The following is a 14,124-nucleotide window of genomic DNA, read 5'->3' as shown; positions in this document are numbered from 1 at the left end:
TCCTTACAGAATGGTATGAAGATAAAAATGGAGTTTGGACACTAATTAGACCAGTAGAGGAGTTAGACACTAACTTTACCTGCATCCAGTTAGACAGATTGTTACATACCTAAGACTTGGTGTGGTGGACTTCCATTTCATGTTACTGTGCCAGCAATGGAAACATGTAACATTTGCAGATATAAATAGAAAAAGTTGTAGCAAAGGTTTGACTGTAATAACCCAGACTTTATCAAGGTTGATAGAATTGCAACTTCATTCCTTAGTGGGACTTTGAAAAGCATAGTGTGTATATTATAAATTTTCCTGTTAACACGTTGCAGTCATTATCTGATCTTGCTGTGTGTGTGCTGGAACTCTGCCTAAGCATCGTGAGTCAAATGTGATGCCTGAATTTGGGAGAGCTCAGTCTCTGGAAGCTGTGCATGAAACCCCACAGAGAGTTTGGGTAATTTTCAAACTGCCTCCTTGCTATGATTTTGAGGATTTTACTGACAGAAGTTATTAAGAGCTAATTTAATTATAATTTTTAAAATTAATTCCAGTCTGTTCTCTGCTCTGGATTCAGGATGGGCTGGGGCTGAAAGGCATTACACCTGCTGTAGTGTAATGCTTTTCATGGTTGTGCTGTTGGTCCTGCAGCTGAGGCAAAGTTCAAACCCACAGCAAGTGAACTATTCTGATTCTATTAGCTGTGATTACAGGATACAACCATTAACAAAAACCTCTGGTCTTCCCTAAAACCAGCACATTTTCTTCTGGATGAACTGGAACTGTGTTTCTCAAGGCAGTGTGTGTATTTCAGTGAACAGCTTTCTGTTTTTTCATTCTTTTAAATGCATGCCACTTGCAAAGACTGCTCTAGTTTTGGTATTGAACTTGCCAGTTATGGACAAGTCAACAGATACACACAAACTTGTAATGAAAAGAAAATATTAGACTGACAGATCTTGAGAGCATAATTCAAAGTACTTTTCTACTATTTAGCTACTGAAAAGAGTATCTTTTTAAAAATTCTGTTCTCTGTGTTACTAATCACAGCTTGTTCTCCAGTTCATTGGAGTCTGAACAACACTGTTGGCATATGGTTTGGTTTTAGGTGGTTCTGTGAGGAGCAGGGACTTGGACTTGAGCCTTATGGGTGGGTCCTTTCCAACTTGAGATAATCTTTGATTCTAAGTGTGTTCATTCTGCTTCTTTTCATTATGTTGCTGTTGGATACTTTTAACACTCAGATCACACTGCAGTAATATGTTTTTATACACAGTTTTCAACTCCTTTTTGTGTGGTGAGTGGGATGCCTGCTGCCTAATTTTGTTTATAGGAAGAACTGTTATATTGTTGAGTTTTTTTTGACAGCTGTGTAATCTTTTCGAATTCAATAAACTAAACAAAACAGAAACTTGATGGGAGGCCAAGTAGTCAAAACTAAGCTGTGTTTGACTTCAGCTCCTTGTTTGTAGCTAATTCAGAGTTGACAATGTTTGCTCCATAATGTAAACATGAGGCAGCATAAAGGAGATTGTGTAAGTTTTGGAAGCTTCCAGAGGTTTGTGGCTGTTTTTAGACCACTCACAGTGGCTGTGCTGTAACTTGTGGCAGTCTGCTCTCTTTTTATTCTCATGGAGCTGTAGCTCTGCTTGGCCAGGATTTTGCCCTGTGCTGGTTCAGCTCCATCTCGCAAAGGAGGGTTTCACTTAAGACCCTTGGTTCTTGGCAACCTCAGCAAGCTTGGAACAAGGACCTTCACAGTGGCTCAGGAATGTGTTGCAAGGATGAATTCACAGCCAAAACCACCTTAGGGAAATGGAGAGGAAAGTTCAATAAACTCACTGATTAGCTGGGTGATGTTTTGGCATAAGTGTTCTGCTCGTGTAGCTTCAAAGAGCTCTTATTCTCTTGGCTGCACAGCTTTGTAGCAGAACAGAGAAGTGCTGATCTTAGTGTTTCAGATGGAAGGAAATGTGTGTGATACACTGTTCAGTTTTTTGCTGAAATTTAAGGTGAAGTTAAGTTTTAGGTGGTGTATTACGAAGAATTTATATAAAAAGTGCAGAGGTGAAGCTGCCCAAGCATTTGCAGGTGCAGTGAGGATTAAATTTCTCTTGTGCAAGTAGGAACATGAATTTCATCATTGGCATTGCAGCCACATTCAGAAAGGCAGTTTGGGGTCAGGCCCCTGTTGTGCCAGCATGGTGCCAACTCGTGCAGGGCAGATGCTCCTAAGGCTGAGATAGCTGTGTTGAATAAACACTTCACTGTTTGTAGAGGGGTTATTTTTACAGTGGTGCAAACTGATTACATCAGGGCTATCTCTCCTCAGCCTTCTCCTTTGATGCCTTTTTGAGAGCCTGAGTTGTCAGTTGGAGTTTATTGGTTTTAAGCATAATTTAAGAAGTAAATAAGCAGACAAAAAGTGGATTTATTTTTAGGGTTATTTCAGGTCTTTGTTAAAGATTTGTTTGAGAGTTGTCACCTATCAGAAGCAGCCACTTTAACTAAGTTCAAAAGGATAGTTTTAATCCCTCAGCCTGTCACACACCAGTGGTTGTTACTTGAAACATTTTAGTGCCATGGTACTTGAATAATCTCTCCTGGGCATATCTAATTAAAATCTTTGTAATATCTTTTTCCAAGATATTTAATTTCCTGTATATATGTGGATTCAGTGATTGCTTTCAGGATTATTTGAAGGAAACTTTCACCTATTCCAAACTAGTATCCATTGCAAGCTATATTCAAGCTTATTACTACAAATAGATCTGTGCACAACCCATATATAGATTATGCCAGATTGTATTGATGTTTGTAGCATGCAGCAGAAGCCAAAGGATTTTGGCTTGGTGCACCTGTAGAAAGTGGTGCATAAATATTTGGAAATTTCTCCTTTTTCCTACTTAGGAATGCAGTTGTCTTTTTGTAGATGAAAACCTATCTAAGCTATTAGTTGTGGTAGAACTTAAACTTCTCATATGGCATTAGTCAAATGAAAACTATCATACCTTAATTTTTGCAGGTGCTGTGACTTAGTGTTTAAATATATTAGTTCACCATTGCACAAAAGCTGCCTTTGGTACCTGTTTCTGAGGAAAACACTGACATTATGTGAAAAGCCTGGTAGGTTGTGTTGGACAGTGTAGGAGTGTGTGAGTGGATTACTACGTTGTCATGAGTTGGTAGCATATCAAATAATAAAATAAACACTGGCTGGAGGGATCTGTGGGTTAAGATATGCTGACATGAGTTGTAGGAGATCTCATTCCTTGACCTGACTTGTGGTTTTGCTTTTCTCTGTGAAACAGAGCTGCAGTGCAGCTGTGACTTTGTTACCAGCACGCAGTCTGACAAATAATGTGTTTATGTAATGTGAGAGCTGTGGTTGTGTTTCCTCAGGTCTCTTTGCTGTGGTTGGTTATGCAACCTGCAGTGCCCCAAAGTCCTGCTACTGGGCTCTCACTCACCCCTGCTTGTGTAGCCTTTCTCTTGTGCTTTACCTCTTTGTCATACCTCATACAACTTAGCCTCTTGAAGTTTTCTCTTTCAGTTTTCACTCTTTGCTGCTTTTCTTAGCAACCTTTTATTCCTTATTATTGTTCACTGTGTATTGCATTTTTTAAATTCTACATCCTCTTGCAAAGGAAAGGCTTTTCCACTTAAATCTTTCTCTGAAATCTCAGCATAAAGCTCAGAGTTGGACTGTGACCTGTGCTTTGCCTGGGTCACCCTTGCTGCAGGGGTTTGACTGGAGGGAGCCAAACCTCTGAAATGGTAAATGTGCAGGGTTGCTCTGGGTTGCTCTGGCCATCACAGATCAAGCTGTCAGGCCTCCCTCCTGTGCCATCTCCAGGGAAAAAGCTGCAGCTGGAACTTGACTGGCAGTTGAGTGGATGATACATGAGCCAGACTAAACTGTAGAAAAGCTTTATCAGCTGTGCATCTCTTGTTAAGTCAATAATACATTATTTTTCTCCGTGACCTAAGTAAATGTGCTTAGAAAAATGACACCCTTCCATCAGCAGTGCTTCCTGTTCCTGCAATAATGCCTGTTCCATGTTTCTCCCCATTTTCATTCTCATCTGCTTTACACCCCCATGAACAAAGATGTTACTGAATATTTAAAAAGAGGATCAGAGGTCTAACAGCTAACATCCCCTCTGGCCATGGCATTGACTTGGACTGCAGGTTTTTTTAAAATTATTGACAATAAGAGTGAAACTTGGTCAAAATTTAAAAAAAACTTGTGTGTTCAAGTATTGTTGAAAATAAATCTGGTGACCCATGGGAGAGTAAATGGCTATAATGGATTGCCTTTAAGCTTAGTGTAATATACATTCAGCAACTCTAAGGTGCATTTGCTATGTTTTAGCTTGTAATTCTGCTCTTTAGTCCAGTTTCAGTGTAAAAGAAGCCTTGCTGTGCTGTTTTGCCTGTGTCCCAGCTACATTTCTTAATGTGCTGCAGGTTTGGACATGCACTGCCGATTGACAGAGCCTCTTGGAATGAGAATAGCAGAGTTTCCTTTGAATCCTATGTTTGCAAAGATGCTTCTGGAATCAGGTGGGAGGAAAAAGATCAGTTTCTTCACAGTCATGTAGTTGTAATGCATTGCTAGACTTTTGCTAAGCTCAAACCATACTTCATCTTGGTGTGGTCTGCAGTGAAAAGAATTGACAAATCTCTATTAAATAATTAGTCTAAGACATTTCACAGTCTAATATGTTTAACATTTGCTTCTTGTTTTCCACTGAAAACATTCACTGTTATATGAAAAAATACAGGAGTTTGGTTTTTTTGTTTTAAAGACCATAAAAACATATTCTGCTTCTTTTTAATTTTATTCTCTGTGGGGTAAGTTGAATGGAAGATTTATTTTATTGAATTTCTTCATTTGCTCTTCAGGAAATTTTGGCTGCTCCCAAGAGATTTTGACAATTGCTGCCATGATGCAGATTCAAAACATCTTTGTGATCCCTCCAAATCAAAAAAACCAGGCTGTAAGTTCAGTTGTGTCTCCTTTTCTGTTTGTTGGTTCCACATTTCTGGACTTCTGGCAAGTATTTTACTGGTGCCTATTACAGACTGCAACTTTGTGTGAAAATAAAATAAGGTCTGGAATTGTATCTGTTTGTTGTAGGTAAAAGAAGAAACCAAATAACAGGGGAACCTTGGAGTATTTAGTAGTGCTAAAATCCTCCTTCTGAGGTACAGGAACATGAAAGGTTATAAACCAATATTGGTCTGTGGAAGGGTTTGCAAAAAAAATCCCCCAAAACCTTCCCACACACCATTTCCTTTTGAGATGAACAAAACAGGAAGGATGTAGCAAATTCTTAATAGCCTATTTTTAATGAATGGAGATTCTTGATCTGGTCATTTTCCCAATTTCAGTTTTAGAAGTGTTCCTGTGTTTAGGGGGACTAGTGAAGTATTGCTATTGCCCAGAGGAGCTGCCCTAGTTGGTAAGAATTTAACAGTCCCCAGGAAATACAGAACTGAAAGGAACTGGGCATGTCAGACATGATTTCAGCAACAATCAATCTGCCTATAAAATGGTATTTCTTGTTCTGCAGGCCAGGCAACACAGGAAGTTTGCTGTGGAGGAAGGTGATCACCTGACCATGCTGAATGTTTATGAAGCCTTTGTCAAAGTAAGTCAGATCAAGTGGATGTGGATTTGCAGAACAGGAGGAAGCTGAGGTTCTCACTTCTGAATCTGGAAGTTCTGGATACAAAAGGTCCTCAAAGCTGAGGACTTAGCAAGCCTATCAAGTGATAAGTCTACATTAAAAGACTCTCTGGTCACCGTTTGCCACAGATCTTCCACAGTTCCTCTGAACTGGGAGTAAAAGAGAATTTTGTTGGGGTACAGCATGGAAATCTCAAGGGTAGACAGCTGTGTTTTCAAGGAGACAGGGATTTGGTCTTGGGGCTTGGGGAAAAACAAATGTCCAAATTTCCAATGAAATTAGTATGTTTCCTATGTTTTACTGATGATAATCTGCATTTAAATCTAGTAGTCTTTTTTTTTGGTGTTAAATAACTCATTGATCATAATTTCCTGAGGTCTAACCCCAACCTGAGTACTGCTCTGTAAGCTGAGGTTTCTTTAATAGTTTTTAAGTTGCTTCACCTATTTGGGAGAAGTATATTTTGCTGATATAAACCACTTCTGTAACAAAATACTTGCAGCAGTACTGAGTTGAAGCAGTATAACCACCCAAGTGTTCAAACATGACTATTTTTAACCAGCCACAAAGCAGCCAGGCAGGCACCAACTGAAATGTTGCCTTTCACATTTTGTATCTGTGTTAATTCTCTTAGAAACAGTCAGATGCAAAGGCTCTTGGAGGGAGAGCTGCTTTCTGGAGAAGCAGCTCTTTGCAGAGAGCAGACCAATGAAAACAGCACTGAAAAGGTTGTTTACATTTTGAGGTTGAAAACAGATGAGTTTATGATCTGAGAGAATTAAATGGAATGACTGATGCTCTTCTCTTTCACCACATATGAAGAAATGAAGCACATCAGTTTAAAAATAACCCATAGCATTTGATCTGCTGTTCTTTACAAGTTGTTTGAGGCATGTTTTTTAGTTACTAGTGCTACATACCCTTGTTAGTTGCTCTGTAAATAGGTAATTTTCAGGGAAAACCACAAGAAATGTGTTGTAGGAGACCAGAATTAAAACAGAACAAGGCTATCCAAAAGAGGTTGGGTTTGCTTTGCTGATGGTATCTCATTGAGATTTTTTTCTCTTCTCACTGTACAGCACAGCAAGAGCTCCCAGTGGTGTCAGGAGCACTTTCTGAACTACAAAGGGCTTGTGAGAGCTTCTGTTGTAAGAGAGCAGCTGAAAAAACTTCTCGTCCGCTTTAAAGTGCCAAAGAAGTCCAGTGAAGGTGATTGTTTTTAAGCTCTTGTCCAGTACATAATGAAGGTAGTTTCCAAACTGTCAGTCTGCTCCCTGCTTTTCTTGTAACCTTTGGAGTATTTTTATCCTGGCCTCAAAATAATGTTAGTTTAGACCAGATTTTTCTCCTAAAAATGGCTGCAGATGAGTACTTTAGCCTATTTGTAAAATTGAATTGTAGTCCAGTCTTCATTAGTTGAGATTTCCAGCGAAAGTTTAAACCAGTGATTATCTATTTAATGGACAGATTTTCCAAAAGACTCATAAATAGGTCACCCTGTTCCCTCTTTGTCTTTTCAAAAAGGCCATTTTTGTTCAAAATGCTGTTCAGCCTTTGGGATGTGCTTTCCAGCTGTGCTGTGTGTGCACAGGTGCCAGGGCTGGTTCTTAGCTCTTGTCTCTACCTGCTCTGAAAAATCAGCCTTCAATGCTCAGCTGTCACACTGGGCTGCTTTAGGGACTGTGAAACTCTTCATGGAGACACGGGTGGCAACATTCGTTTTTTAGGCAGCAATTTTTGCTTTGCTGTGAAATTGGAGTCAAAAGGAATTGCAGGGTTTGTCTGCTCTCCTGCCTTTGCTGTCAAAGCCTGATACACTCTGAAAAGTTGTTTGAGATGATTAAGTGGTATTTTAGGGACTTTTACCTTTCCATTGACTCATCTTACAGAAAAATTCATCTTTCCAGGTGATCCAGATCCTGTTTTGAGGTGCATAGTGTCTGGGTTCTTTGCTAATGCAGCTAAATTCCACTCCACAGGAGCTTACAGGTGACTATGTACAGTTTCACTACAACTGGTGCTTGGTTGGAAAGCTCCCCTGATGAATAAATCTAAGTTGAATCAACAACCAGATGTTTCTTCTAATTTGCAATTAGGAACATGTGGCAATCAATGTACTAAATATTTGCAGTTCTGTATTTGAAAACTGCCTCAGTGTTTATCTCTTCTCCTTGGCAAATAGAACTAAAATTATTAATAGTGGGAAACTGCTACCAGTAGGCATTAGATTGCTTTAAGTTAAGCAAGTACAGTTGTGCAATAGTGTTATAGCACTCCCAGAGCACTGCGTAAAAGCCTGAAATGCTACTTTTTCATTTAGTGTAGATAAAACTCTTTTAGGACATCAAATTATTGATTGTTCCTTTCTTCAGCATTTAAGCCTGGTTTTATCTGTTCATTAAATGCAAATGTTAATTTACTCCAGCCCTCTCATTCTTGCCTTTATTAAGCATTGATACTGGGGCAGAAAGAAACCAAATGTTAAGCAATAAAGAGAGGCACAATCTGAAATAGAATCTTGCTTTCAAGGACTATCCGTGATGACCACGAGCTTCATATCCACCCCAGCTCAGTGCTGTATGCAGAGAAACCTCCACGCTGGTAAGTTAGAGCTGCTTTCTCTTCCTTGGGGGTTTTTAAGGGATTTGCACCATCCAAATTGAATTGGATCTCCCCATCAGTGGAGGAATAGATGTGGAAGGTCATAGTTTCCACAGGGAGAATCCAAGTGGCATTTCCTTTGCAACTTTTTTGGGAGTATCCAAATAAATAAGGGGAATAGAGTGATGTTTAACTGTCAAAGAAACCTGCAGAGGTTGGAAAGCAGAGCCAAGTTTAGTGGGCATCACATCTTTGTCACATCTTGCACTGCAAATTGTTCTCCAAGTAGTCTCTGTACCTAAACAGAGCTAGGGTTAATTTACTTTTATTAAGCCTATTAAAGAAATACCCTGTCAAACAGGTGCTGCAGAAATGGCAAATGGATTTTAGGGAAAGGGCTTACACATAAAATCATGATGTGAAAAGTTATGGCTGTCCTGCAGATTGAGGAAAGAACTGGCTGTGCTTCCCATCAGCTGGGTCATGGTCATTCCATTTGCAGGCAAAAGGTCCTCAGATAACAAACAGAAATGTTTGTGGAGCTCTCAGGTCAGCATGATCAGCCTGAGGTATTTGGACTTCCATCCTGCACTGCCTGCTGCTGAGACTTGGAAGGATAAGCTTGGCCTGGTGTCATGGCATCCTGTCACATAGGAGTTAACTTAGGCAGCAGCCTAAATTTCAGTGCTGCTGCAGCCAGGGGAATCATCCTCTGTTGACGGCTTCAGTTCTCCCTCTACTAAAAGTATATAGGAAATGTGTTTTCATTCTGGTTTGTTTTCCTCTGATTTATTTTTAGCTGTGTTAGTTGCCACATCTCAGGATGCATTTGACAAAGAGAATTTTGGACTCTTTCCTCTTTGCTTTTGAGAGCTAAATACCAATTAATGAGAAACCACAAACCTCAGGTGTTTGCAGCTCTGCCGTGTGTGGAAGGCAGATGGTGACTTAAGGATTTGGTAGCTGCCCCTTCAGTGCAAGGGTTTGCACTTCCTTGGGGAAAAAGACCTTACCTACTGAAGATGACCTCAGAAATAGATTGTCCATGCTGGCATCCTGACTGTGCTGGCAGTGGGGATGAGTCCACATGGTTGGATGTTCCTAAATCTCTTCCCAGGAGACGTTCTGGCAGGAGTTAAAGCTGATTTCTTCCTCTGATGCTTATCACCTGTCTGCAGACTGGCGCCAGGGGTAGTCATGCTGGGGTTTGTGCCCTCCTTGTTGTGGGTGCAGGGTTTTGGTGCTTTGGACATTTTCCCTTATGATATCACAGAGTAATTAATATTCTGTCTTCCAAAGCATCAGTTGTGAGTCCCCCTTGACCCTATTATAAGAAACATTCTTTCATGTATACCTTGCACCCATATGGTCAGGTAGTATGTGAGGTTGTTTTCATGGCAATCTGAAGATTTTTTTAATGTCGACGATTCTGAACAACCACAGAGAAAGAGGCAAGAGGCTGAATTACAGCTTAAGGACTCTCTTGTCACTCTGGAAGTGCCACCTCTGGCAGCACGTATGTGAAACTCTCTAAATATGTGTTAATCAGCTCTCCCTCATTGCTTGACAGCAAACACTATTCATTTTTGTCTCCTTTCTCCCAGGGTAGTCTACAATGAAGTCATACAGACTGCTAAATACTACATGAGAGATGTGACAGCTGTTGAATCCTCCTGGCTGCTGGAGCTGGCACCTCACTTTTACCAGCAAGGAACGGTACGGAATCGGCATAAAGGCCAAACGGTACCATTGCTGCAGAGCAGCTCTTGTGTCTGAACTTTCTCAGGGTTTCTGTTTTGCTGTGGTCTAATGGGACAGAAATTAAGTTGGCTCTGGTCTTTGTAGTGGTTTTAATATAAAGGAAGAGGATAATAAGTTGATGCATGAAATGTTTTTCCCTATGATCCAGCCAGTGGATCTCAGACTTACAACATGAGATCCATTTGCTGGTAAAGTTACATTTACCATCATATCACATTGGGAAGTGAAGCCTTCAGCCAATCTGCACTTCAATGCAGGCCCTTGGTAGCATTTCCCTGAGCAGCACTGTAGGTAGGCAGTGGTCACACTTTGCATAATAATTTTAGGAGAGCCTTTGCATGTTTTGCAAATGTTTGTGAAAATCCTGAGCCTTTTTTTTTTTTTGAGCTCTGATCTGTTCAAATGTGAAATGGCAAAGAATGGCTGCTGTTTGTGCAAAGCTTTATTGCAAATTGCTGTGTGTGATACAGATACCTTTTATTTATAAGTATCTCTTAGTAGTTGTCATCAACCTCTATTGACTGTCCCATGTGAATCTGTCAATCCAGACTTATTCACTGGTCATTCTGAGAACTGAATTGGTATTAAATATTATCTAAATGTTCATAGTTCAGCTGGGGCTGTTGGTACCACATAGCCTATAAATACTGTGCAGATTACCAAATTGATCTTGTATTTGAATTTCTCATGGGACATTAATATCTACTGGGCTTTATATTTTAAATTAATGAAATATTTCCAAATCTGAATGAAAAAATGCATTTGCATATCAGACCTATGAAAAAGGTGGTGTGTTTCTAATTTATACATCTGCTTCACTATTTGACTTCTTGGAGAATCTGATATTTGTTTTCTTCACTTCCTTGGGGTTTTGTCAAAATGGAGAATCCTGTGCTGCAGGGAGCACCTTAGGACATCTCTGTGGGTTACAGTTCCCACCAGTTTGGCATCTCTTCATGTGATTGACTCAAGAGAGGGGCTTTTTATGTTCATCTTGGATAATTTGTCTCAATTATCCAGACAATTCCCATTTATAAATGGACTTACTAAGTAGCTGAATATTTTCTGCCTTTTTCCTATAAGACATTTGACAAAGGCAGTGATGCCCCTGTGGGGCAGAGCCTTCAGCTGCTGGGAGATGATCTGCAGACATGGTGTGAAGAGGAGCTGAGCCAATGTTGTATCAAATCTGTTCCTGCAATAATTAGTCCTTTGACTCACATATTTACAGTTGTCACATAATTTACATTTAGCAGCCCACACCCACACAAAATCCTGTTGTGACCTCTCCATGGGCTGAAGTTTGGGGTGAGGTTTTCCTTTAGGTAGGTGGTAGCAAAAAGGACTTGTCTTGAATGAGGGAACATGTTTTTCAGGGTAGTGCTACTACTGCTGTAGATATTCTAGGAAATTACATCAAAATCCAATTTTCACCAAGTCTTTTACCTTTTGATCAAGTGAAGTTAGTTTGCAGTATGATCAAATCATTGCTTTCATCCTAAAATAAATGGTAGCTCTCAAGGATGGTGCTGGTTTTGAGGAAAATTCTCTCTTCCAGCCTGGTCAGTTATCCATATCAGCCAAGAGTCTTGGGTGTCCTTATAAAATGTTTGAAAATTAGAAATATTTATCTTGTGTAAAACTTTGAGTCATACATGTGAAATTTGAATAAGTGAACTGTTGCAAATCACACGTTTATGTTAATTTATAGATACTCAGACCCTTTTTCTACTGAAGGATACATCTTTGTGCTAGGAAGGAAAGGTTTTATTCCTTTGTCAAGTCACAGACAAATTACCACTGAATAGGACTATGTTAAAAAATATTGTTCTACAGCTTGATCTTGGTCAGTTATTTCTCATTCCAAGTTTTGCAGAACTCCTGTCACATTTTATTCCACATTTATTGGTCTTTATGGGCACAGAGGTTCCAAAGATCCAGTGCAACTTCAGGATTAATACAGTTGTTAAAATCTTGTCCTTCACGTACATTCTCCTGGTGGTTTTTGCAGATGTATTGTTGGGAGCACATCTTTCTGTGCGTTTTTACACCTGGAAAATTGTTCCCAGTGGGAAATTGTTCCTGTGCTTGCAGCTAGTACAAAAACACTAGGAGTTATTTTATTACAAGCCAGTATATCACTTTGGGGTACATGTGGGTTTTTATTTAATGGGTTTATTTTAGTTGTGTCAGTAACAAGCAGAGCTTGGATAGATGTGGATATTTGTATTAGAATTAATTTAAATTATGATTCAGGATAGAAAGCATTGTAGTTGATTTTTTTCCTAATTTTGGTGGATCTGCTAAGCAGTTTTTTTGTTCTTTTCTTTTCTTGCAGCATCTTTCCTTGAAAGCAAAAAGGGCTAAAGTAGATGACCACTGACATGACTTCAGTTGTTGTGACATCAGAAGCAGAACCTACCAGTGATTTCAAGCTGGCTACAGTCCATTCAGCAGTCAGTTCATTAGCAATTTGATCTTCCATCAACCTAAATGTTTAAATGCCTGCCAGGATCTGTAGGGGTTTATGCATGACCAGTACATTGTAAACCTAGAGCTTGCATTGTGGACATTTTAATCTTTGCCTACTTGACCTCTGTTGTTAATCTGGGCATGTTGCTCCTTTTAAATAGGTAGAAAAACAACTTAAAAAGTAAGAGGACATAAAGGACCACAAAAAACCTGGAACCTTCAAGAAAGAAACAGATTTCCTGGAGTGGTACTGCCTTATGAGCGTGGGGAGTAGGGTACCCTGCCTCCTGTCACCCAGAGCACTGTGACTTACACCGGCCAAACTGAGCCTGGCTCCTGCCAGCAGGAGCTCAGGGCAATCAACTACCCCTTGAAATGCAAGGTGCTGCCATGGAAACATGCATCTCCTGTTGGACCATCCCAAACTGGTGCAGCTTGTGCTCCCAAGCAGTAAAAGTGTCCTGCCCGAGGCGGAGCTGGCCCAGCTCACTGTGCTGAGCAGTCCCCAAGGACTGAAATGTCTGGGTTCTGCTCATGGGAGTTGCTGTTTGGGGAGGGGGAGAAAGAGCAGCTCAGTATTTTTAAGATGGATTAATTTTCTGCTCAATCAGGGGACTAAATATGTTTGTTCACAATCAATCAAGTTCACAGACAGGGCTTTTCTTTTTTTATCCTATGAGAGAAAAAATTATAACCTTCCACTGGTTGGAAATACCAGTACATTTCATTAGGGAATATCATGGAAGTCTGTTTTTTAGCCTCTGTTGATCAGCAAAGAAGGAAATGTTCTATACTTTCCTATAAAGAACACAGTCCTTTATATTTCATTTATTACAAATCTGTTCTTTGCTGCTTGAGGCTTGGGACTCATTTTCCTCTGTTACTGAGAAGGATGCTCTGAACAGTTGCTGCTTTAATTGGGATTCCATGGCTACTTTTCAGTAAGGAATTATGCTTGTTTGTGTTTTAACAAGACAGCTTGGATACATGTATTTATTTATTTCCATTTTTACCTATTGATATTTACTTTCGAAAGACATTGCTTGAAAATTTTATTTTTGTAATTCAGCTGATTTGATGAATGTGTTTTTTGGCATTTTAAATGTTTTATTTTCTTCTTAAAAAAAAGATGTAAATAGGCAAAAATTTCTACATAGAACAAATGCCTTCCTCATCACAGGACTGCCTTGAAAACTTTCTTGAGAGCTTTTTACCTTGTCCCTTCCAAATCCCTGCAGAGAGAACACGTTGTGCCACGTGCACTGTGTGGTCTCCTCAGTGTGTCCATCCTGACTGCCAGCACAAACACATGTACCAGTCTCCAGGAATGGCACCAGCAGCATAAAAACTGTGTCACCTTCCTCCTTGTTGTCCCTGTGCCCCTCACCTTTGTATCACTCTCTTAGACTGGAAGCTCCTCGGGGCAGGGACTGTCTCCTAGCCAGAGCTGAGAGCAGTGTTGGAACTCACCAAAAAGATTTAATTTGCAGGATTTTTTCCTCTTAAAGGATTGGAGAAAGAACTGAATATGAAGACTTGTCAATTGTCTGTGTTTCTCTGTCCTCTGGAAGTATTCTTAAGAAAAATAAAACTGTTGAATTGA

At 39.9% G+C, this 14,124-nt stretch overlaps 1 protein-coding gene across 2 annotated transcripts in view; it reads left to right on the top strand.

Annotated features, from left to right (window-relative positions):
* The window catches only part of DHX35 (DEAH-box helicase 35), a 29,117-nt gene extending 14,993 nt beyond the window's left edge, over window positions 1–14,124 (top strand). Inside the window, exons 15-22 of one of the 2 annotated variants that reach the window (XM_039728147.1) lie at window positions 4,462–4,557; window positions 4,900–4,994; window positions 5,571–5,648; window positions 6,767–6,896; window positions 7,595–7,676; window positions 8,217–8,288; window positions 9,893–10,004; window positions 12,388–14,124. In XM_039728147.1, the coding sequence (XP_039584081.1) occupies window positions 4,462–4,557; window positions 4,900–4,994; window positions 5,571–5,648; window positions 6,767–6,896; window positions 7,595–7,676; window positions 8,217–8,288; window positions 9,893–10,004; window positions 12,388–12,432 (710 nt within the window). In that variant the 3' untranslated portion in view covers window positions 12,433–14,124. Of the gene's footprint in view, window positions 1–4,461; window positions 4,558–4,899; window positions 4,995–5,570; window positions 5,649–6,766; window positions 6,897–7,594; window positions 7,677–8,216; window positions 8,289–9,892; window positions 10,032–12,387 lie in introns of both variants that reach the window. The other variant, XM_039728146.1, reaches the window with a different exon arrangement.

This window comes from Passer montanus, unplaced genomic scaffold (genome assembly GCF_014805655.1).
Source record: "Passer montanus isolate IOZ18808 unplaced genomic scaffold, ASM1480565v1 scaffold64, whole genome shotgun sequence".
Taxonomy (NCBI): Eukaryota; Metazoa; Chordata; class Aves; order Passeriformes; family Passeridae; genus Passer; species Passer montanus.
Note: the sequence above shows the minus strand (reverse complement) of the source record. Positions and strands in the feature narration are given on the sequence as shown.